This window comes from Channa argus, chromosome 15 (assembly GCF_033026475.1).
Source record: "Channa argus isolate prfri chromosome 15, Channa argus male v1.0, whole genome shotgun sequence".
Classification (NCBI taxonomy): Eukaryota; Metazoa; Chordata; class Actinopteri; order Anabantiformes; family Channidae; genus Channa; species Channa argus.
Window position 1 is genome coordinate 16,520,377 of NC_090211.1, and position 25,174 is coordinate 16,545,550.

The 25,174-nt window shown below is 39.5% G+C and overlaps 1 protein-coding gene across 21 annotated transcripts in view; it reads left to right on the forward strand.

Moving 5' to 3' along the window:
* Positions 1–25,174, forward strand: part of cacna1aa (calcium channel, voltage-dependent, P/Q type, alpha 1A subunit, a) — an 82,883-nt gene that overhangs the window by 18,442 nt on the left and 39,267 nt on the right. For 15 of the 21 annotated variants that reach the window (XM_067476730.1, XM_067476716.1, XM_067476718.1 and 12 more), the window contains exons 3-26: positions 607–746; positions 6,710–6,801; positions 8,353–8,505; positions 8,825–9,012; positions 12,855–12,958; positions 13,543–13,658; positions 14,395–14,439; positions 14,587–14,670; positions 15,314–15,520; positions 16,144–16,256; positions 16,440–16,552; positions 16,660–16,791; positions 17,006–17,078; positions 17,376–17,493; positions 17,822–17,889; positions 18,011–18,117; positions 20,266–20,316; positions 21,148–21,316; positions 21,513–22,144; positions 22,385–22,734; positions 22,825–22,960; positions 23,234–23,363; positions 23,630–23,689; positions 23,830–23,936. In XM_067476730.1, the coding sequence (XP_067332831.1) occupies positions 607–746; positions 6,710–6,801; positions 8,353–8,505; positions 8,825–9,012; positions 12,855–12,958; positions 13,543–13,658; positions 14,395–14,439; positions 14,587–14,670; positions 15,314–15,520; positions 16,144–16,256; positions 16,440–16,552; positions 16,660–16,791; positions 17,006–17,078; positions 17,376–17,493; positions 17,822–17,889; positions 18,011–18,117; positions 20,266–20,316; positions 21,148–21,316; positions 21,513–22,144; positions 22,385–22,734; positions 22,825–22,960; positions 23,234–23,363; positions 23,630–23,689; positions 23,830–23,936 (3,488 nt within the window). The remainder of the gene's footprint in view (positions 1–606; positions 747–6,709; positions 6,802–8,352; positions 8,506–8,824; positions 9,013–12,854; positions 12,959–13,542; positions 13,659–14,394; positions 14,440–14,586; positions 14,671–15,313; positions 15,521–16,143; positions 16,257–16,439; positions 16,553–16,659; positions 16,792–17,005; positions 17,079–17,375; positions 17,494–17,821; positions 17,890–18,010; positions 18,118–20,265; positions 20,317–21,147; positions 21,317–21,512; positions 22,145–22,384; positions 22,735–22,824; positions 22,961–23,233; positions 23,364–23,629; positions 23,690–23,829; positions 23,937–25,174) is intronic. The other 6 variants (XM_067476733.1, XM_067476726.1, XM_067476731.1 and 3 more) reach the window with 3 other exon arrangements.

Genomic DNA, 25,174 nt, shown 5'->3' on the forward strand with positions numbered 1-25,174 from the left:
TACAAAATCGCTGTGCTTCTAGTTTGACCGGCTGGACAGTAACATCCTCATCCGTTCACTGCACGGTTAAGCTAATGAGAGACACTAGCAGACACCGGGTGGGTCTAAACTGAAGACTAACTAAGACTTTTAAAGACTTAACAGTCTATAACAGAATGAAAAAAATGCTGCCCCTACTGAGCTACAGCTGCCTCTTGTCAGTCGTAAATATTAAACATGTTTAAAATCATCTTTATGAAAATGACTGTTGTCGGTTTTACTTTTATTCTTGTCCTTTATCTTATGACGCCTTCAAACCACACAGTTTCACCTCCGCCCACCTGCTCAACCAATGTGAGGTTAATGTTGTATTGGGTGATATCACAGGTTTTCTGAGTGCATGTACAGGGACAACCCTACAATATTTATAACGACTCACAGTAAAGGATGTTTATTATCATGCATATATTAAATGTGTGAATGCAGTTATGTTAGAAAAGCTTCTCCTGTCTCTACATAGATAAGCTCAAGTTATGTCCTTCAAAATGTTGCCATATCCACACAAGCGCACACACCCGCCCCAAACCTTAAATCCTTGCTTGCTCTCTTTTTATTTCCTCCCCTCAGGACGATACAGAGCCGTACTTCATAGGGATCTTCTGTTTTGAGTCTGGAATAAAGATTCTAGCCCTTGGTTTCGCCTTTCACAAGAACTCCTACCTGAGGAATGGATGGAACGTCATGGACTTCGTGGTTGTGCTCACAGGGTGAGTGGCAAGCAAACACCCAAGCTCTGGACACAAACACAAACACATGACACTCGTATTACTATGTGCATGCATGAAACAGGAGGTTAGAGCTAGATGCAGTTTTGCCTGATCTATAGAACTGGACCAAAGGAAGTACTTTGCCATCTCTGTGCTGTAGTTGTGTATTTATGTGTGTGCGTGTGTGTGTGTATGTCATTTACCTGCTCTTTTGCCCTAATGAATGGCCCCACTCTGTGCAAGGCAGCAGTCAGATCACAGTGCGGAACTGCAGGCAGCCAGCAGCCTGGGAAGTCAACAAATGTCACCAAATACACACACAGAGAGAGAGAGAGAGGGTGGGGGTGCAGAGGACAGAGGAACAGGCATAGCATAGAAGGTAAGATTAGGGGGTTGTAAGAAATCACTGGTGTTAGTGATTAAGTGGAGACAGAAAGATGGCAAAGGAGGAGTGCATGAAATAAAGGGAAACAAGCGAGGAAGGTAAAAATTGAGACATGACAATACCAGATCTTCAACAAAAATTAACACTCTAATTGTATTTTTGTGTGAAGACCAACAAGGTAAAGCAAAAAAAAAAAAAAAACATCGACCAGCTCAGAGGAAATGGAAGTACACAAACTCAGTACTCAAAAGTGCAAGGTATCACTGAAATTTCTTTATTTAAGTTCCATTAAGTGTCCTTTATAAAACGTACTTAAAATACAAATCTAAAAGCAGTCAATTTGGATATCAAAGTATTTTAAACATTATCGAATGATCTGCGGATGATACAAATGTTTACTTCTTTAACCACAACGATGACATTCTTAGAATGATAGACCTGCTGTCTGTGCTTAGAGATGGATTGTAGTAAAGGACCAGAGTAAATACATACTAAAATACAACTTTGATGGGACAAGCATAAAGCATGTGAGCATAACATTTTTGTCAAGTCACTGCATTACGGCAGCTTAATTACCGCTTCATGGGTTACATAAACCATGTACATGGCACCAGTGAAAGTAGTCATCCCCCACCTCCTCCGCCCATCTCTCTTTTCGTCACACACACATTGAACAAGTGACTACTCAGTCTGGCAGTATGTCCTTATGCTTTTAATAAGAGCAATCATGAAGCCAAGCTCATCTCAGCGTGGCACAACAGAGTGACTGTAAGAGAGAAGAGGACTGAGAAATCGAGCGTCAGCAAGACAGCAGAAAGCAGTGAGAAGCAGGGTGGTGGAGGTAGAGGTAGGGCAGAAGAATGCGAGGGAGTCTGCAATACTTCAGCAAATGCCTCAAATAATCCCCCTCTGCCATATAAGAGGAAATGTTAATGGTTTGAAAGTCAAATTCTAATCTTGTAGAGGAGATGTTGCTCTGACATGCAAGAAAGAATGTTTTCTCACACTTCCAATATCTCTAAAATTCATATAAACTATAAGTACACTTTTAAGCTACATTTACATGGATTAATATCTTGAATGTTTAGACAACAAAGTAGCTCTGGTGGGGAGGAGTTGTTGTTTAATGGCAAGACAATACCAGACAGCAGGCTGGGGGATAATATTGATTTAATTAAATTAATTCATATATTTTTATTTTTGAACATGTTGAAAATTGCCTAAATTGAAAAATTATGGAAATTGTTTACCCTGCTGTCACTCAAACAGTATTACTAGCAGTTTCTGGAGTTATGAAAGTCATGTCCGCTGTCTCCCTTTCCTTGGAGACGCCTGCATGTTTGTTCAAGTAGCCTTGGGTCCAGGGGCCTCTCCGAGTGTTGACTTTGTCGAGTAACGGCCGCTGTAGCCGATAAAGACAAGAAAGTAAAGCCAAATGAAGACACATGCAGAGCAAATTTTACACGTACAAACATTTTTACACAGAGCGAAAATCAGTTTAAACATGGCATTAAAACTCTTTTTAGACTTAATATTTTTAAAGCATCCTGGCTATGACATGGAGATCATTAAGCATGTTTATAGGCAAGCTAAAAATCCCCCCCAGAAAGACAATGGCTAGGATTTAGTGTTTAACTCTTCTAACCTTCTTTCTCTCTTGCACTTACAAGTCTGTAAGTAGATCCTTTAGAACTGAGCTGTCTAATGGCCTCAGGGTTATAACTGCTCGACCAATATTAATTGCTGAAAACCATGCAACTAAAATAAAGCAGATATTGTTAACAACAGGCGACTGAAAAAAGCGTAAAAAGCATTTTTCTCTCTGAAAATATGTTATGGAAAAACTTTTGGATAAAACAGTGATTGTGGTAATTAATTGTGGATCTACAGTGTAAATGACTTTTGACACCCAAACAAAGTCAATCAAAATGAGACTGTTTGCATGAATTTGTGTTTTGTAGATTACTACATAAAGTAAAACAAGAAGATACAAATGATTAACAAGAGAAGAAGATGGACATACTAAGCAAGATTAGGAGGAAGGATTGAGAAGTGGTGCTAAATGAAATTGATTTTTTTCTTTTAAAAAAATACCTAAACATTGTTTTATTTTGCACAAGACACACATTTTCTTGTTTTGTCTGTCAATGAGCTGTGTTAGAGGACATTTCAGCACGATATGCAGACAGAATATGGACACACTGTAAATTATGTACACTGACTGAAGTCACATACTAAACACATATGTTTTTGGACTTTTTATAAATGATAGTTGTGTTTTAGCAGCACATCTCTTTGAAGATGAAAGGCGACTTGGCCTTTTTACCCACCTTTGGACAAACCTTTGATAGCACACTGCCCAGTCTATGCACACACATCCACTCACACACATTTCCACTTCAAACGCTTCTTTCCATTTCCTCCTCACGTCTAGTGCACTTGCAGGAAGCACTGTCTTTAAACACATACAAAAAGACAAACACCAAAATTACACCTAACACATTTGCACACATTAGCTATTCATCCTACAGCCTTGTTGGATGTCTGCTGATTTGTTTGCACCCATATTTCTGTGCCCAACTGAATGTCTGTGCGTTGACCTATCTGTTGTAGTAAATTGCCTGAGTGATTTGGCTCTGGGAATAAGCTAGATGTTTTTTATGTCCTCTATTGATTATTAGTCCAATTACACTTAGTTTACAGCCATTCTTGCCTTGCATCCTTCCCTCTGTTCCTTCCTCTTGTAGCCTTATGACTGGTACAGTGAAATGAAGGAAGGAAGCAACTTTTTGAGTCCTTGAAAGTAGCTAAAATTGAAATTTACCAAACATATAATTACAATTTGAGAGGGTGCAAAAGATTATCTAGATACACTAAATCTGAAACAAAGGAAACCGAGGAGACAAAGAAAGTTGCAATTGTGGCAAAGAGGGGAAGCATAATGGTCAGTGATGTAGACAAAGATAATTAGCCATATTTAGCTGAAGTCAGCGGGAAAGCAGTTGGAGAGAGCAAGTGAAAAGATGTTTGTATAATGTGTTGGATTCCCAGGAGAGGGGGTCAGTGAGGACAATGTGTTATGTTGCTTAATGCAGTTCATCTCTTTCATCTATTCGAACAAGGTTCAGGTTTTATATCTAAGTTTAAATGGATAAGTTGTATACAGTATCTCTGTCCCAGACAAAGAATAATTTGTTTTCTTTGATTATTCCAGATGACCTACTTTCCATTGTGCATGTGTGAATAAATCTTTTCTCGCTCAGTATGTTTTTTCTTTAACCTACCTGTTTGCTGTGTAGATGTGCCTGTCTGTATGTACAGGTTTGTCATAGGTGTGTCCTTTTTTTGTTTTTTTGTTTTTTGTGTGTGTGTGTGTGTGTGTGTGTGTGTATGTGTGTATATACATTGTCGGTGTGAGTTGTGGTCCATTAAAGAGAGAAGAAAGGAGGAAAAACAAAACAATCAATTAGGCTCCTCACTTGGCCCTGTTACCAAGGTGATACAGAGATTCTATCAATGAACCAAGGGCCCTGTTGCCATGGAAACACTTATGAATGAGAAAGGATCTAGTAACCGTGGAGACGATGTGAATGAAGAACTGCCTCATAGGCCTGACAGTGTCTGTGACGACGTATGCCGTTTAGAAACTGAATTCTTTACTGCTGTCATCTTCATTATTATTACCATCATTATTGTTGCTACTGTCATTGTCCCTGTTGTTATCATCATCATTACTATGATCATAGGTACATCACAGAAATAGAGTACATAAATAAAGTGTAATTACAGCCTTTCATAAAAGAATACACTCAAATGGTCATTGTATTGCACATCCAATAATAGACACACACATTCTCATTGCACACACATATTCTCATTGGTCATATACTGTACATGTGTATATGAAAATTTTTGCTTTTTGCTATTTCCAAGTAGCTGCTCAATTTATTCTTTTCAGGAAGGTAATAATGTACGTCTCCACATTCGGGAAACGAACATTACTCAGCTAGCTTGAAATAATCGTATGTATCACTGTGTTCAGTGTTCTTGCCTGTAGTTTTCCTATCTTTTCATCGCATCAATTGATCTCAGTTTTCCCCCATGTGCAAAACGTACAGTTGTTTGTCTTTTCACTAAACACTAAAGCCTCACCTGTTTGTGGGCAACGTAGGTGAGCATGCACACTGACCGCCCTTTGAAGCAAGACTTCTTAATAAGACTCCCTCGAATTTGGGTATTAAAAATGTACAGAGTAGGACTTGGAACAAGTTAATATTACTTGTCGGTGCTTCTCAGTGAAGAAATGTTGTCAATAAACCCAAAGAGATATATTTCTGCACTATAATTCAACACCATATAGTATATTGACAATAAGGTAATAGGTCAAGCAGGTGAATTGTTTGCAGGTCTGATTAATGTAATTCTCAGTGACATGAATGTAATGACTTATTTCTATTCATTTACAAATGTCAGAATATTGCCTCCAATAAATTGCATATAGGGACATATATTTTAGCTACAACTGCAGCTAAAGTACAGTGTTACCTTGTGACCAAACCAGGAACCTCTCAGTTACAAGTCAGCCTCTGATGAGGCATTTGATATCACACAATATCATTACAACCTATACTGGTGATGGAACAGGGTCAGTGTGGGGGGCCTCCCTGAAAATGCAGTATCACATTCAAAACCACGACTAAGTATACATTCAAACACGCAGTCTTTGTTCGCATTACTGTACCTTTCCATTATGTCAAATGTCGTGGGTTTACAAGCAAAGTAGGCAGACTTCAAACCTGTGATTAAGGCTCTGCTGTGGCACTGGGCCTCTAAGCAGAACAGCTCAAAGTGGAAATGTGTCAGAGACAAAATGAAAAAGGGAGACAGAGAGGGAAGAAACCGACAATGGGGAAGGAGTATGATTCACTGTGTGCGTCAGACAAGGGGACTGACTGGAAATCTGGTGGCACAAGGGAACATCTTAACCCTCACAAGTACACACACACACACACACACACACACACACACACACACACACACTTTACAACTCTTTATTGAAATGATGACTGGCAATACAGGTGCTGTAACAGATGCCACACCACATTTACTCTGCAGTCTGACCACGACTTTAAAAGGAACATTTTAAACGTACCAAGAATAAAAATAGGCAGGAATAGGCAAGTCAGCATCTCTCATTCTCCCGATCTAGTGCCTCTACCTTTCTCTTTTTCCTGCTATGTTGCGCATCCTCTCTTTTCTACCCTCTCTACTTGTCCTCTTATCTTCCCACTTCTCCCCATTTACTCCTTATTTCTCTTTTTTTATTTTACAGTCCAACTGCTATTTGGATACAAAGCCTTTTCTCTTCGCTACACTTCTCTGTCCTACTTCACTTGTCAGCTGTATTGATCAGCTTAGCAGTTGCTTGTAATGACCTGGCATATTTGTATTTTAAAATGTGTTTGCATGTGAGAAAGAAAGGGAGAAATGGGGAGAGGCTGAATGACATTGACAGGCTTGACTTTTTTAAATATTGATCGCCTCTGCACACTTTGTGCATTTATCTCTCTCCCTTCAGGATCCTATCCACTGTCGGTTCAGATTTCGACTTGCGGACCCTCAGGGCTGTGCGAGTATTGAGACCCCTCAAACTGGTCTCCGGTATTCCCAGTAAGTCAAGAATTTTCATTTGAACTGTTAATATATTTATACCCTTCCTCCATCTAATAACAAAGCTGCTACGAGTGAGTCTCCGTTCAGGGGCCGTAGGGCTGTGCCTTCATAGATCCCACAAACCAAGAAGGCCAAACTAAAATGAGATTTACATTTAGTCATTTAGCAGACGCTTTAATCCAAAGCGATTTACAACTGAGGTACAAGGGAAGCAAAAATCTAAGCCAAGGAGAAAAACATCAAAGCAAAGTCCTATCAGAAAAGTGTTAACACTTCATGAAACGCAAGCAGAAAGGAATGTTGTTGTTGTTTTTTTTTTATAGATTTAAGTGCATAGGATGGTGTGGTCCAAAGACTGTTTGTGTCACAAGCTGTCCCAGTTGAATTTGGGCAGCCGAGCACCTGACTTAGAGGCTAGCTAACGTCACTTAACACTTTTTAAGAAAAGTGGAAGTACATAGGAGCACCAGTGGGTTGGTTTCCTTGTCAGCAGCCCAGTACACTATGGAAGAGGTGGTAATGAATACCAATATTTCCAAAACTCAGCAGAATTCCTTATTGAAGCTGGTGGTTAGGAAACACACTTCTTCGCCATAGTTTTAGCATTTGCGGCTGTAGTACATTGTAATGGTTCCCATTTGAATCTGTCTGGCATCCGGTTCCTGCTGGGGAACCAAATTTTAGGTTCAAACTTTGTTTGCAAATGATAACCAAATCGATTCTCTCTGGCATAACTTGACTTCAAATGCAGCTTCAAACCCTGACAGCTTTTGACTTTGAAAAGACAGCTAACAGCCCATTATCCCTAACAGATTTTGTTATTCCTTAACAGTTGACAAAACAATATTTCTTTAAGTGCAGAACAAAATCAAATCTTCCAAGTTGGAAATAGCACAGAGAAGCATTATGTGTCATGGTCTTATGCAGCTTCTGTGTTTTTCTGCATAATGCACCTAAAGTGTTCCAACAAAAGTGGTTCTTCTGTGCACTCTGCCTCCTTTTTAAATGTTATAGTGGCCCTAATGTTCCAGCACTACTGCAGTGTTATTAATAGCTTTGACTCCACTACAGGGCTGAACAGGCAAATCAAGGCTTACTCATCATAAAAATCAGTAAGCCTTCTGTAAAAATCAAGTTAGTGTTGCATGACCTTATTTGTGATCAAAACATAATTTGGCATAAAATTAAAACTGCAGAATCACTGTGGGCTTTGAAACATTTTGTTACTTAGATAATGTTTACAAAGAACCTAATATCTTATAACTCCGTATAACTTCAGCATTTTACTGACTATATTGTGTGATGAGATGTGCAGTCCCTACATGATAACACTGCGATTAATAATGTTCAGTTAATAGCATTAATAATTGAAAAGCATGTGATGGCTATAACCTGATAGTCTTAGTGTATCTTTGTGTAGTGGATTTTAATATCAAATGCCAGTTTATCACTTTGACAACACTTAGTATGAATAGTTAATCCAATTTGCCTAAAACACATTAGATTTGATAACTGTAAGAATCCTAATGACGCTGCACTATCCTCCAGGCTTACAGGTGGTGCTCAAATCCATAATGAAGGCCATGATTCCTCTGCTGCAAATTGGCCTGCTGCTTTTCTTTGCCATCCTCATGTTTGCCATCATCGGCCTGGAGTTCTACATGGGCAAGTTCCACCAAACCTGCTTTGACAATCACACAGGTAAAGGAAGGCGTCTGATTGTGTATGTGTGGGTTTTTTCGATAACTGTTTACCGAAGTGAAAGCCATGCCTGTTCTTAATGAGGTAGACTTCCAATAGTTAGAAATGCATCGTTCTTCAACACGTGTGCATACAAGTTTTGCATTCAAGTTTGTAGTACTCTCATTCCATGTTTTGTCTGCATAATTTATAGTTTCCCTCTGGTGTTGAGATAAGCAATAATTTCCATCTGCAAGGATTTCAAGAAGTTCAAAACTTGTATTATGTTAATCTTTTGAGCATTTAAAATCCATGCCTGCTATCTTCCACCCATGCTCAGGTGAAATCCGAGAAGAGTTTCCATGTGGGTCAGAGCCTCCGTCGCGACTGTGTCCAGAGGGCACCACGTGCAGAAAGTACTGGCTGGGACCAAACTATGGCATCACCCAGTTTGACAACATCCTGTTCGCTATTCTCACCGTCTTCCAGTGTATCACCATGGAGGGCTGGACTGACCTGCTCTACTATGTATGTACTAATGAACTGGAACACACACACACGATGATGATAACCCAAAATGAAAAAAAAAATATATATATCAGTAGTCATCATCCATGACCTCCACCAGAAAACACCTAAGTCAGTTCATACAAGTTTTTGTGACAATGCCTATTTTTGGCATAAATACTACCAACACACTGTTTAGCTTTGACTGCAATTTGTATTAGTTCATCTTTCTAACCTTAAACCCAACTGTGTTCATATTGTGTTTTTTGTATTCTTGTTAACCTATCACACGCTCAGGTGTACAGAGACCCTTCTTGCGACATAAATATTTAAAGTAATTGTCATGTTTTGGGGCCAATTTTTGTTGAGTGAAACTGCCACACAATATCTGGAAACAGTGCAAAAATCATCTTTGTCAAACGGCGCACAACTTAGTATTGTCTATATTATCATTATTTACAGTACTATTTTTAATTATGCTGCACAACAACATTGTTTGCAGATTTTTTCTCTCCCAAAATGCTCATATTTGGGTGTTTTAAATGCGGTGATTTTCACCTACAGTATGTGCACTGTACGTCTTCTCGTAAAATCCTTACCAGTTCTCGAACACTGTCATCACTCATGGCCAGGACTGAATAGTTCCCTGCCGTCAATGGCAACAGTTGCTATGGAGACCAGAGGCAGATGACGGTCTTTGCGTGTAACTGTAGTTTTCTTTTTTCCCTTCTCTGCTCACTCCCTTTCACTAATTTTTCACTTTGTCTTTTTCTTTCTTTATGCTTGTATACTTTATTGAAAAATTGTTGCTATCTTTCCTTCCTTCCTTCTTTTTCCATCTTCATTAGAGTCTTCTTTTACTTTGTCCCTCTTACTTGCTGTCTGTCTCCATGTGTCCCTTCCTCCCAGTGCTGCTCTATATTTAAAAGGGCCTGTTCAGCCCAAGTTATTCTTGCAGCTGCTGGGGAGGGGAGCGATAAAAGTTTAATGGTAGAAAAAAGGGTCTGCAGTACACTGGGTACACAGTGGCATTACCAGCATACATGCAGGAAGAAGGAAAGATGAAGGAAGGAAGAAAGGGGGAGGATATTTGAAGGAGAGCGCAAAGTGGGGAAGAGATGAGATGGTCTATAAGCGAGAAAGGGTGAAATGAAGGATTAGTGCAGAGGCTGATCGGTGACATTAAGGAGGAATGGAAAAATTTCAAAGGGAAAGAAAGTGGTACAGTGGGCGACGTAAGAAGGAAGACTTAATGTAAAGAATAAACAATTGAGTGATAATCAATAAATAAAATAAGGAAGGAAGAAAACAGGACAAGTGAGTCCTGATGAAAATTCGAAAGGGACAGAGAGAAACAATTAGCAGTGAATAAACAAAATGGAAGAAGAGGATGGTGGACAGGATGTTGGGAGGAAAGCAAAGCATTTGTTATACATTATTTACTCTGCACAGAGGAGCTAAACACAGTGGCAGATAGGCATTTATGACTTAAAGCAAAATCATGTCAGCCCTGTTGTTGTTTATTATTCCAGAAGAACTGGACGACAACTTATATAGACATCTAATTAAGTTTAAGTGGCAAATTTTTTAAAAATGATATTTACTTCAGATTTTTGTTTTTTGTATGATCAGCTGCAGAGAAAATTTCATCTTGGTGCTAATAAAATAAGCAAGCCTAACAAAAACTCCTTTCCAAAATTGCTATGGCAGTTTGCAAAATGCAGTTTTATAAGCAAAATTTCCGTTCAGCTCCTCTGTCGTATTTTTTGCTTCATATTGTGTTATATTATTTCAATCAGTAACACATAGGGCCTAATAAAACAGAATGCATTTCAGCTGTTTGCGAATGTTTGGGAATCAAAACTAAATTCCAAAGTTCAAGCTACCTGTGACGAAAGTGAACTTCAGTTTTTCTTAGTGCTTCCAAAAAAAGGCTGCAAGGACATACATAGCTGTCCGCTCATTTGTTTTAGATACAAGGAAACACGTTAGCACAAGTTAGCAAGAATTTCCAAGTTTGATCTCCAGTGCAGCAATTTATTCTTCTCATTCGGGTGAAGACTTGCTCGGCACTGTCACCCGTGGTCTTGGTTAATTAGCTGGCAGGAATAAACAAATCTGTGCCAGCTTAAAATACTGGAACACCAATTAAAAAGCTACACATTATATATTATTTTCTAAACATGAAACCCTTGTGTAAAGTTTTTTGTAACCATTTTGGAATCGAAATGTGGAATCTATAAGTTACCCAACCTTATGTCTGGGGAGGGGGCTTTTTTGTAATTGCTTTCATGGAGGAGTTAGCATTTTCCGCCTCGTGATTCTCTGCTCTGTGTGCATATGCGCTCTGAACGTGTCCAGTTGAAAAAAATGTGGAATGTGAATATCCCCATAACCCACGCATAACGCAGACGAGCAAGCCTGTTGCCCCATGATTTGCCTTTTTGTCTCATGTATGCACATAGATGTCCTTTTCTGTCTTCAGCATAGTTGAGAGAAGCCTCTCACTCTAAATCTGTGCCAGAGTAGGTAGCCTCCATCTATGCCTTTTGCAGAAGTTTAGAGAAATTATGAATTTTTATAGAAATGTTTAGTGATGTTAAGTTAACTAGCAGTCTTTAGTTTAGCAGTTAAAGACCAGAGACAGTGATTCAATGGTTTGCTAGTAATAGTTAAAAAAAAAAAAAAAAGACTTAAGCAAAAGACTCAGCAAGTGGCTAAAAGGCCCTTTTCTTTGATTAGGGCCTTTCAACAGAAAAGTGTGACGTGCTTCGTGTTTTCTATACTTAAAGCCCGTCCTGTGTGATTAGGCCCTTAGACTGCAGGCAGCCTACGTTGGTACCCAGGCTTTTTTACTCATTCTGTTGTAAAATGTTCAGAATGTGGTTTGGCATTGTGTTGCTGAGATAAGTGAGATCTTCTCTGAAGAAGACTTCTGTAAAGCAGCATCCCGAACTTGTATATCGTCTCCTCTAAATGGTATGGAACAGCAAGGCAGATTCATTGACGACATTTAGGTTTAACCAATACTTGAATATCTGATCAAAGTTCGAAATTATAGCTTTTATTTGTAGGTATATTTTTAGGGTTTCAGCCTTGACACTGTGAGGCAGAGATTTGGATTCTTTACATTCTCTAAATTCACAGACACGCACATTTTTTAATGATATTATGTATCATAGATGATGACATTGCCAAATTCTTTAAAATTTTTTCGAGAAACATTATTTTTAAGTTGTAGAAATATTTGCCCTCTCAGTCTTTGACATGACGATGAATCTCACCCCACCCTTAGTTCTGAAACTGTCTCATTTGCCTCTTTTATACCCAATCCAAATTCTGACCTGTTGTCATTTAAACTTATCAATTGTGCCATATTCCAATCGTTACACAATTTTCTTTCCACCTTTTGTTGCCACTGTCTCTCCTTTTTTTAAATGCATTGAAATGAATTTCGGCTTTTTGTTTTTACAGTATTTACGTTTTACACAGCATCCCAGCGTTTCGAGACACAACTGTATATTGCATTTGCTTCGGTACAGGGGAGTCGAGGCTAATTTTAATACCCCTTCAACTTTCAGCACAGACAATGCTACACAGCTGTTCTGCCTGTTCCCAAGTCACTGATTTGTCTTATGTTTTCAACCTACTGTTAAATTAAGTATTCACTTTATATGTTTCTCTTTTGATGGGGTTGGAATAAAGATCAAATTTTATAAATTGGGGTTAATTTTCTTTATTCTTCATTTTAATAAACTGCTAACTAAATGATGTTTGTGTTTAGCTTTGTTGCTCATCAAGTTCACAGATGAGGAGAAAAACCGTTGGTACTTTGTCTGATGTCTGTGTGTTTGTCTTTCCAGAGCAATGATGCCTCAGGGAGTGCATGGAACTGGATGTACTTCATTCCTCTCATCATCATTGGATCCTTCTTTATGCTCAACCTGGTGCTGGGTGTGTTGTCAGGGTAAGTTTCTGTGTGTGTGTGTGTGTGTGTGTGTGTGTTTGACAAAATGTTAAAAGTTAGTTATTTATAGGTTTATATCCCATATGGATATTAGTAGAATCTAAATATTAGTAGAGTTAAAAAATATCGTTATAGTTTAATGTTTGCATGTCACACTAATGGGGCGTTTGCACACGTGGCCACAAAAGACTGGCCCAGCTGCACCTGCCCATTCAATGTCAATGGAAAACCAGATGTGCTGCCAGAGAATTTATAAAGGTGATTGTCATGGTTACTTAATCATTAACATTGTTTGTTTAATTTAATATTTAACGTAAGCTATCGGGATCATGTTAATTCAAAAGCGCGGTGGTGGGATGGTGGGATGGTTAGCCACCATGCTGCACAGTTGGAGCACACAGTTGGAATTTCTTTATTAAAAAAACTCAGCTCAGCACAACACAGAACTGCAGCTTTACTGGAGGCCAGCTACAGGTGAATAAATAGTATCCATATTTGTGAATGGCTGGTAAAAATGCAAGGTATGTATATTTAAAGATTTTGCTGAACGTGTGTGGTGTGTGTGCATATGTGTGTCCCTGCAGGGAGTTTGCCAAAGAGAGAGAGCGTGTGGAGAACAGGAGTGAATTCCTGAAGCTCAGACGACAGCAGCAGATCGAACGGGAACTTAATGGATACCTGGAGTGGATTTGCAAAGCTGGTATTTTTGGGTTATTTTTCAAATAAAACCATATAGCACAAACTGCAAATACAGTGTCATATCATAGGTAATTTGGTCCTTAAAATTTATAATTATACCTTTCTTAACATTTTTTTTATTAATTTATTATTAAACCTTGCCATATTATGTTATTACACTGTGTTTCCACTTTTGATTAAATTCAAAGTAATATTGATAAAATATCCGTCAAATGTGTCACTAAAATCCATGGTGAGGGCCAATATAGGTTTAGTTCTCAAAACAAATTAAAATTAATGCCCACGCACGTGTATAGCTAAATATACGAAAAGCGCTTTTCAGTAAAATTGCTCACGCAAGGATCAAAAACACTTGTTGCTTGTTGATGCTTTGATATAGATAACTCATTGTTTGCCATTTGTTCTCTAGTGTGTTTTCTCTGACTCATCTAAGAAAGGGAGCAAGAATATAGAGAGGATAAAAGGAAGGGAGGGTTAGATGTTGGATGCAGGAAGCAGGGCAGAAAGATAGAAAAGACCTTTGATCATCTTGAAAAGACTATCTACATAAAAACAAGGAAACTAACACAAAATAAGGAGGGATGAGCAACAAGCCCCAGGTGCACGACAAGGACTTTGTTTTCACTTTTAATTAAAATGGGAAATGACAATTGATGATAATGTCGAAGTCCTTAAACATGAAACGTAATCAGGTTATATACCGTATTAACATTTTATCTTTTGTGTGTGTTTTGTAGAAGAGGTCATCTTGGCAGACGATGATAATGAAAATGATTATGACGGTACGGACTTGGTGTGTTATTGTACTGTTGGACATGGACAAACGTGATTTTTGTTGTAGCAATGCAATAAATGTGTAAATTTAGCACATCCAACGACATCAGTGCTGTGGTATGATGGACTAAACGCATGCTGTTTTTCTATTACAGGCTCACGAAGGAGAGCCACAAAGAATCATAAGAGCAAAGCTGAGCTCCTAAACCCAGAGGAAGGGGAGGGAGATTTGGCAGTGGGTAAGATACATAGCCTCTTTCCCTCTTCTCTCTTTCTCTCTCTCTCTCTCTCTCTCTCTCTGTCTCTCTATGTCACACGCACACACACACACACACACACACACACACACACACACACACACACACTGAACGGAAAGCAGAGGTACATAGAGATGCTATCTTATCTTGCATATCAGCATTACCTGACTCTCCTCACCTTCCCTCCTCCTTTCTCTCTCCTCTCCTCTCCTCCATTGCTCTGCAATTCTCTCCTCATGTTACATTTTTTTTCCTGTCCTCAACCCCCCCATCTTTCCATTTTTTATTTTTTTTTATCCTGCCCTTGCTATCTACTCTCTACTTCGCTCTTAGAATCTCTCTATCTCCGGGCTCCTGTTGCGTTTCTTTGCAAAAGACAGGAATTTACAAAAATCTTTTAAAAGTTTTCTATTGCATATGTGTAGTCCACTGAACATGCATTTGTGCAACAGACAGTATAATCTGCTGAAATTCTGCAGATCATATTCTTTTTCAAATTGGGTATCAGTACTTAATGTATGTACATTACAATAATTACAAATACAGAATACAAATTATTCCAAGTTAGGCTTAGATCTCACAAATTCAAAAACTAATATACTATGGACTCTGCTCATGTTTTCAGGTTCGCCGTTTGCCAGAGCCAGCTTAAAAAGCTCCAAGCTTGAAGGATCAACTTTCAAGCGGCGGGAGCGACGGCTACGCTTCTTAATACGACGTATTGTTAAGTCACAGGGCTTCTACTGGACCGTCCTCTGTTTGGTGGGCCTCAATACGCTGTGCGTGGCTGTGGTGCACTATGACCAGCCAGAACCACTTTCAGATTTTCTATGTGAGTAGGAAGGTGGGGGATACACAAATACTTAGTGCAAGCGGGCACAGATTAACCACACAAAGACTCTCATCACAGATTACTGATAGGGTAGTGGGAGACCAAATTATTAAGTAAATGTGACTAAATCCATGAAAGAGCTGAGCCAACCATTTTACAAGTTATTTCAAACACAAAATATCTTTTTTCTCACATGGATTCTTGCTTTGTTTCCCTCTTGCTTTTTGCCTCTGTGCAGTATAGATGGATGATATACATATATTATACATACTCACAAATAGGATAAAATTAAATGAAACGAGAAACAAAAATTACACATATACTATCTATGGGCACCAAGTGCTGGTACTTTTCTCAGTGCAAAACAATGACTGTGATTTGGATTTAGTGTCTGGATGTTACAGGGGAAGAAACATGTTTCCGAATCAGGTCATTGGTTTATACTGGTTGGGATCTGGAATATGCAGGTGTCATAAAGCACTGCCTTTCCTTACAGATATGGATGGCTGGATGCATGAGTGGGTGGGTGGATAATTTGCAGATAGAGCTTGGAGTATATACCGATACAGGGTTTACTTTTACTTCTGAGCATCTCCTCATCCTGTCTTCTTCTGTCTATGCAGATTTCGCTGAATTAATTTTCCTGGGGATATTCTTGACCGAGATGTTTATAAAGATGTATGGCCTGGGCAGACAGGCCTACCTGAACTCCTCCTTTAACTGCTTCGACTGCATTGTGAGTGCCACAAGCACACCCTAAACAAGTGCAACAACACTTACATCACTCATGTGTGCACATATACATGTACACACTCATAAACATGCTATACTGCACACAATGATGAATTGCTAATGTGTGAATATTGTTTGTTCTTCATGGCGAATACCCACATGCTTGCTGGTGGCTGCGTTTTATTAGGTAATATGCGGTAGTATATTTGAAGTGCTGTGGTCCATCATCCAGCCGGGTACATCATTTGGCATCAGTGTGCTACGAGCTCTCAGGTTATTGAGGATCTTCAAAGTCACCAAGTGAGTCAATTATAATATTGTAATATAGTTTCAGTATTTCTTATATCAATATTCAATTATACTTAAGACTCATCCCCAGCTCTAACCAAATACACGTTGTTTTTCAGGTACTGGGCGTCTTTACGTAACCTTGTCGTCTCTCTGCTGAACTCCATGAAGTCCATCATCAGTTTGCTCTTCCTGCTCTTCCTCTTCATAGTTGTCTTTGCCCTGCTGGGCATGCAGCTCTTCGGAGGACAGTCAGTGCTCCTTTTCTTTACCTTGGCTTTTAACCCCCCCCCCCCCCCCCTTTCTTTTAATAATCTTTTCTTAATTTGTACTTTTTTAAACAGGCACTTGCTGTGCTTGTAAGGTGCTTTTTGTCATCATGTTGCTTTTCCCTTTTTTTTCCGTTTGTCTCTCACACATCTCCTTCCCATTTCTCTCTCACTCATTCATTATTTTCCCTTCTAGGTTCAATTTTGAAAATGGCACTCCTCCGACCAACTTTGATACTTTTCCTGCAGCAATAATGACAGTGTTCCAGGTGAGCAGAGGGTTTGATGTACTATAAGGGGGGGAGGGACAGAATGGTAGGAAGAAGACGAGGGCTGGATTAGGATTTAAGAATAAAGGACTAAAAAGTATAATTGAGCATAATTGTCTTATTGCTTGCCTACCTGTTCAAGGCATTTTTTATTTTGCATTTTAAATTATGTTCTACATACAGTATTGGGTGTGAAATAATTACTCCATCTTAGACCATCAATAAATTATCGAATAATTATATATGTTGTGAGTGAGTCTGAATTTGAATAACAACTTGTGTTTGTGTGTGTGTCAGATCCTGACCGGTGAGGACTGGAACATGGTGATGTACGACGGCATCAAGTCTCAGGGCGGAGTCAACAAGGGCATGGCCTTCTCTATCTTCTTCATTGTACTCACACTTTTTGGCAACTGTATCCCTTGGAAATCCCTTGCAAATAATCTAAATCTAAACTGAAAACACAGCCAGGCAGAGGCATATGTACAATTCATATTCAAACTCCTGTAATCCACATATTTTTGTCAAGTACAGCTCAGCTCTAAGATGATAAGGGATCTGTGAGAGGGATGCTCTTTTATAGCAATATTATGTTGGCTTGGACCTTTTTCTGGTCTTGTGAGATCTGACAGATCCTCCTGGCGAGAATTACAAAATGCTATTCATTTAGGCCCTTTGTTTTAGTACATATGTATGTTCAGACAAACTTCCACATGGTGGATTTACTTTAACTCTGTATTCAGACACTCTGCTTAATGTATTCTTGGCTATCGCTGTGGACAATTTGGCCAACGCACAGGAACTAACCAAGGTAACCTTAGTTCAGATTTACTTGTATTAGTGCTATTTCTTCATGCTAAAACAAGTTATACAATTCTGCCTTATTAAATCTTCCCATCACAATTATCACTTGCTTTTGCTTTTCTCTGCAGGATGAACAGGAGGAAGAGGAGGCTGCCAGTCAGAAGCTCGCCCTGCAGAAAGCCAAGGAGGTGGCTGAAGTCAGTCCACTGTCTGCTGCCAACCTCTCCATTGCAGCGTGAGTTTCTATCTATATTAGTGTCGTGCGCTTGTTTTTGTATCCATTATTTTAGTTTAAAATAGCACAGATTCACATCAGATCAGGTGTGGGAAGCTCATATGCTGAAATGCCTGTGAAATTTGTATTTTCACCACATTTTCTCATCATACTGGTGTGAAATAGCTTGTATGTGCGCATTCAGAAGTGATTCACATCACTAAAGTATACAATAACAAATTCTAAACAACATTCCCTTACTTGAAATATAGCATCAAGTGAAAAGGTTGCTTGTATTTAAAAGATAATTTAGTGATAATCTATAACATGCTTGGACAATACATTGTTGTTTCCTCCTCCTTTCTGTCAGCTTTTCATTCTTTCCGTGTTCCCTACTTGTAATGTCACAATAATAATGTACATACCAAAACAGAAACATGCACACACACACACACACACACACACACACAGTCACACACACACACACACACACACACACACACACACACACACACACACACAGAGAGAAGTGTTGGATTGATCTGGTCTAGCCCTCCCCTGGTCTGCAGTGTAAGAGTGTTTGATCTTTTTTCTGTGTATACACAGGGGTCTTTCCTTTCACTCCCCTTAAAGTTCACACGCTCACTTATAGACACAGACTGCAGCTATAAAAAAAGCACAACAGGAGAGCCCGAGTCTCACACACAATGCGTATACACAATTCTGACCTTTACCACTTTGATACATCATCCTGACTTCACATTGCACACATAATATGAAACACAGATGCAATAGACAAGCTTTCCCATAAGTTAAGTATTAAATTATTCAAGCACCCTCATCTGCATGCTCATAACGTGGATTTTGTGGATTGCTCTGTTTATTGAACTTCACTGTGCTGTGAGCATTGTGTCTGTATCTTTATTTTACCTGACAGTCCTGTTAAATGTTTATTTTCAATACAGTGTATATGACTATATGTGTGTATGAGAAAGAGAGAGTGTGTGTTTCTTTAGTTAGCATACATTTACATACAGAACCAATAAACAAGTAAGCCACAGGAAACGTGTCGCCTAAATATCTTTCCTGTTTCCTAAAACAGGGAGGCCAGAGTCAAAACCTTGGCTAGATTTTATTTAACATTTTTAACATTTGAAATAACCTGTGTACTAGAAATTGATGGCTGCAGCGTATTATTGTAAAGTAATATTGTAAGTCCCTCACCAAAATCTTTCATTTGTGCAGAATAATAAAGCAAAGACGTTGACATTCCAATGGACATAGTTTTTGATTTTCCACAGTGGTTTTAGAACTTGTGGTCGTCAACGGTGCGTAAAGAATCTCTTAAGAACATGTGCGGTGGTGGAATCGGGAAGGAGGCTGCCACGAAAGCCACTTCAAATCCAAGGAAAACGGTTGTGAGGCTGCATAGCACTAACTAGTATTCTCAAGATGACAACATTGCTGCTTCAGTAATTGGAATGAGAAAATACTAAATATAATATTAATACACCCATTTTTTAAAGAATACATACACTGGATAAAGAAATGTGAGAAATGAACAGAACAAAAATCAAACTGTAAAAAAATGGCTAGAAACAGTGGACTTAGAATTATAAATTAAAGATACTGTAGAGACACATAGAAGCATCTGGATCTGTATTTCAGCCAAGGGTTAAGAATGACACTCTAAAAATGCACAGAATGATCAGGACTGAGCAGCAGTAGTTGTGAGATGTAAGTGACTGATGCAAGAAAGATGAAATCTGTAAGATTTCAATAAGGAGGACAAAGAAAAATGAATGATGTTGATTGTAGATTCAAATATGTAACAAACTTCCTAGATGAGATGAGTGTGTGTGAATATGGTGGGACATGTTTTTATTTTTTTGTGCGTGTGTGTGTGTGTATGTGAAGGGTTGCATTCCAAAATGCTTAATCTTCCTGGCAAAAATGTTGCCATTTCCAGAATGTTTTAGCGTTTTTTGCATTACTGGAATGTATTTGTCTTATTTGAGTATTCAGTTTTTTAGCATATTTTTTTGCCTAGTGAGCATTTTTCAGGGTGGGCTGACTGTTTTTAAATGGCGAATGCATAGCCCATTTTGGAATGAAATCCTCCTCCTGTTCTTTCGTGTCATCTCACTCACCAGCTGTTTCCCTCCTCAGCAACAAAGTACACAGTGAGTGTCACAACGCTACCGACCCCTTTCTGGACTGGTATTTATTTATTTGTTTATTCATTTCTGAAACCCTTCTGTTTATCGACTTTTAAATCATTCCTCACTTCTTTGTGTTTTAGAACACCCTTCTTCCATGTCCCTTTGTAACTTGTTTTTTTTTTATGAATTACATTTTTGGCTTTCTTTAGCTGTTTTTTTGTGTTGGCTTATTTTTAAGAGTATTTTTTTTGTTGTTGTTGTTGTTGTTGCCTGCACTGCGCAGTACGGCTGTTGCGTTACTGTGATTAATTGTTGGCCCTGAAAGAAAAAGGGAGTTAAAGCTTGTCAGAGGGGGTCACTAACTGGTTTGCTTTTGCATCAAGTAGTCAGTCAGTCTGAACAATTACAAATTCTTGTGATCAGTGTGCCATCTATTACTTTAAGCTTAGTGGGAATTTCGGGGTGCCATTTTAGCTTTTTGTATTGCATAAAACCTGTACAATAAATTTTAAACACTTTAATTAAGATACATTTAATTATATATTATGTGTAAGAAATTATGACCTTGCCTCCTCCATTTTGTGCTCCCACAAGGTTTACCAAAGTAGGGCTGTTCTGCCATGTGCTTTGGCAAGCTGTGTAGACACACAGAACCATATTCTGTTTAGCTGTCTTGCTCTATAGGTCCAGCCAAATGATCCTCTAAATGTTTGTGGCCCCCAGTGTGTCTTTATGTCCTGGCTATTTTTATGTACTTATATTTTTTGGCGTTGATTTTCACATCATTCTCATGTCTTTGTGTATGTATTTACACAGCAACACGTGTCATTATACGAGTCTTTAATGCTGTGAATCCCCTCTTCCTTCTCCAATCTGATTCATTTCGCAGTAAGGAGCAGCAGAAGAACAACAGTAAGGGGGTCAGTAAGTCAGTGTGGGAGCAACGCACCAAGGAGCTGAGGAAGCAGACTCTGGCATCCAGTCGTGAGGCCCTCTATAACGAGCTGGACCCTGATGACCGCTGGAAGGCAAGGGATGGGAGGGAAGAGCAAAACAATGTAAAGGACAAGGCAAACAAAGGCCCCTAGACTTGTGCTATCAGTGTACACAAGTGATGGCAGTGATGTGATCATGCTGATATTGACTTACATCACATGTTACAATTTCACAGTAGATTTATGATCTATCATCTGTATATTGGCTGGACAGTATCAAATAATGCTATTTTTTTCCATTTCTCTTCCCCCTTTGCAGGTAAACTATTCGCGGCTCATCCGTCCAGACATGAAGACCCACCTGGATCGACCGTTGGTGGTAGACCCACATGAAAACCGCAACAACAACACAAACAAGACCACTGCTAACAATTCAGACCTCTGCTTCAGCCAGCACCATCCTGCGGATGAGCTCCACAGGCAAACACACCTTCATGGACATGGTGGCCAAGTAGTAGGAGGTGGTGGAGGAGGCTCCTGTCCTGTCAGACCTCCCTTGGACCGGGGGGAATCGACAGAGAGCAGGCGTAGCCACAAAAGTGAGCATCACCATCATACCTCCCAAGTCCGATTGGATGCTACAGTGATTCCTGGGCCAGGCTCAGAGGAGAGGCCATCCAGGCGCCACCACCACGCTCGGACTGGCAATCGAGGGGGGGGACAGTCAGAGCACAGGAAGCCCAGGTCACATCGAAAGAATGCAGAAGACAGTGAGGATGGCGGGGGAGGAGCTGGAAAAACAGGTAGACACAAAAGTAAAGGGGTGGATGGAGGTGGAGAAGGAGGGGAGCAGGAGGGAGCTGGCGATGGCTGTGAAAGGAAGGCAAGAAGAAACCGGCATGGCAATCACACGGAGGGCGAGGGGAAGAGGATGTGCCAGCACAGAAGGAAGTATGTCTAGTGCACATATGATGCCAGTTTAAATTGCAACAAAGACATTTTTTGTATATTATCAGATTCTTACTTCTGATGTCCTCTAAACTATCTTTATTCTTATTATGTATTGTAATCTTTGTACTAATATTTTTTCTGTGCTACTTTCACATCCATTTTTTTACTACCTCTCTCCAAATATCACCCCTCCTTCCTTTCATCTGTCTTTCTCTTTTTCTTCTAATTTCCTTTGTCTAGAGGGTGCAGCGTTCCCAACCTCTCCACCACAAGGCCCATCCAAAAGAGCCTCTCCAGACAAGATAGCCAGTACAGTGAGGATATGGACAACCTCATGAATACCAAACTGGTCTCTAGCTCTACCCCACCCAACGAGGTTCACCCTAATCCAGTTATCAAGCGCACCATGACCCCTGGCTTTGGATCTGCCCTCCATCTTTCTAACAGTGGCACTCATGGGAGTTTGGTCACATTAGATAGCTTTGGGAAAATTGGACATCACCGTGCCCAAAGCATCATTAGGCTGCCCCACCGTGACTACACAGCAATAGACATGCCAATTTTTCCATCCACTAACGCCATACTGCAGGGTAAGGGCAGAATATAATCTCTTTTACTTATACTTTCTTTCCTAAATTACAATTGTTTTCTCAATTCCTCTCAAATCTGATATCTTTTAGTAAATAAGAATGCCAACACAGAGCCTTTGCCTGCAAAGGAGGATAAAGACGACGATGATGATGAAAAGGGAGGAGAAGGAGGGCCTAGGCCCATGCCTCCCTTCACCTCCATGTTCATCCTGAGCACCACCAACCCGTAAGTGGGAGGAATACAAATACATAAATGCAGACTGATCTACAATATAGGAATCCACTTCTACTGCCACACCACCAACTATCTAATAAAAAAAAAATTTAAAAAGTGAGGATCTATTCTAAAGTATGTATGCAAGTACACCACTAGCATACAGAGGTACATGGTACATAGTAGTTTAAAAATAATTGCATTGTACTTACAAAGCAGATGCAGTGTTATGCATAGCACAAAGGCAAGAGATAGAAGAAGAGTTTTTTTTTTGTCTGCTCCCAGGTTTCGGCGGGCGTGTCACTACATCTGCACCCTGCGTTATTTTGAGATGTGCATCCTGCTGGTCATTGCCATGAGCAGTATTGCCTTGGCTGCTGAAGACCCCGTGTGGCCCGAATCCCCTCGCAACAACGTAAGAAATATGACATATGTATGTTCATGTACCAGTGGTGCATAAAATATTTTGTGTAAGCATATTATCAGCTAACACACTGTACATTTTGTAAAATTAATAAAACACTAATACCAAAACAATCTAATGCTCTAATAGCATTTAATTATAATATTAAAATAAAAAGTAAATCGCACCGCAATTGTAAAGTTATCATGCACACCCATCTTGTCACTCTTCACTAGCTGATTGCAATGTCCAATCATTCCCTCATTCTCTTCGCACAGGTTCTTCGCTATTTTGACTACGTTTTCACAGGAGTGTTCACTTTTGAGATGTTGATAAAGGTAAGGCAATGACCTGAATCAAGAATAGTATTTGTTAACAATTTATTTCCGAAGTATTGAATTTAAATGAGAATTAGAAATTGTATTGCACGCTGAGGCCAAATTGCATATCCAGTCACTTCACTCTTTGTGTCCTGTAGATGGTGGATCTGGGCTTGGTCTTGCACCAGGGCTCTTATTTCCGGGATTTGTGGAACATCCTTGACTTTATAGTGGTTAGTGGTGCTCTGGTGGCCTTCGCCTTCACGTAAGTCTCCCCCCTGCCCCCCCTCCTGTCCTCTCTTCTCTTCCCTGTTTGCTTCTCTCGCTGTGCTGCCTGTGTGTCTGACTTACTGGCACAGTACCTTGGAGTACTTTCCTTTCCCTTCCTTTCTCTTACCTCTTTTTTTTTTTTATTCTGTCTCACACATTATCTTGCACTCTGCTAGTGTTTTTTTAAATAGTTTTTCATGGCCACACCTCTGTGAAATGTTTTTTTTTTTTTTTTTACCAAAGCTTACAAATGGCCAATCCTCTACAGTTAGCCATTTCCAGTATCTTTTACCTTTCATTAGCTTTGTCCCACAGCCCTGTCATTGCCAGGCCCCACCACCACCAACCCCCTATACCCCTCTATGCTTTGAAAAAAACACCCTGGCATTTCTTTCCAATCCACTTGCTCTCCCTACTGTGAGAGGTGAGGACCACCCTTTGCACCTGTAACCCTTTAGTGCCCAGGACGTTCTAAAGTTAAAGGCCCCATGCAAAACCAGGCCAAGTCATGCTGAGCTTGGTCACAAAAATCTCCACACCACCACAGGTACTTTAAACCCTACCTATTCTGCATGGCTGTAAATAAATAAATAAATAATATGCTTGAATGACACAATTATATTTTTATACCGTGGTTAGGTTAGAGCTTTGGTTAAGATATAGGGCATCATACATTTGCATGATTTAGACCATGTTAAAGTAAGTCAGAATAGCAAGACTGCCATCAATTATAAATGTGTTGCAGTGTTGGTATGATTTAATGGCAAATGCTAAAGTAGGTTTAATGGCAATGCTGTAACCTCTGACATAATTCAAATTTGTACGCAAATTGTCTGCAGAAATGTTGTATAAGGTTGTGCCAAATCTAACTCCTTAACGTAAAAAAAATTACAAATGTATTTTCAGGAAACAGCAGCTGCGCATGTTTAGTTTTTGTGGTCCTGTGTGTGCACTCCGCATGAGTGGGGAAAGGTAAGGGGTAATTCCAGTATATCCAGTGGATGCCAGAAGCATTGTCAGCTGGATAAAGTGTTTCCTATTAGAAAAGTAAAAAGGGTTCATTGACATTGGCTCACTGATGCCACATTGTCATTGTGCAAGTAAGTAACCATTTGTAATTTCCAAAGGGCCAGATTGTTATTTATATTGCATTGCTTGGCACTGGGGTGAAGCACTGATTATGTAGGACTTAACAATGTTAATGTTAATGGATTCAGTCAGTTATCGTTGCTG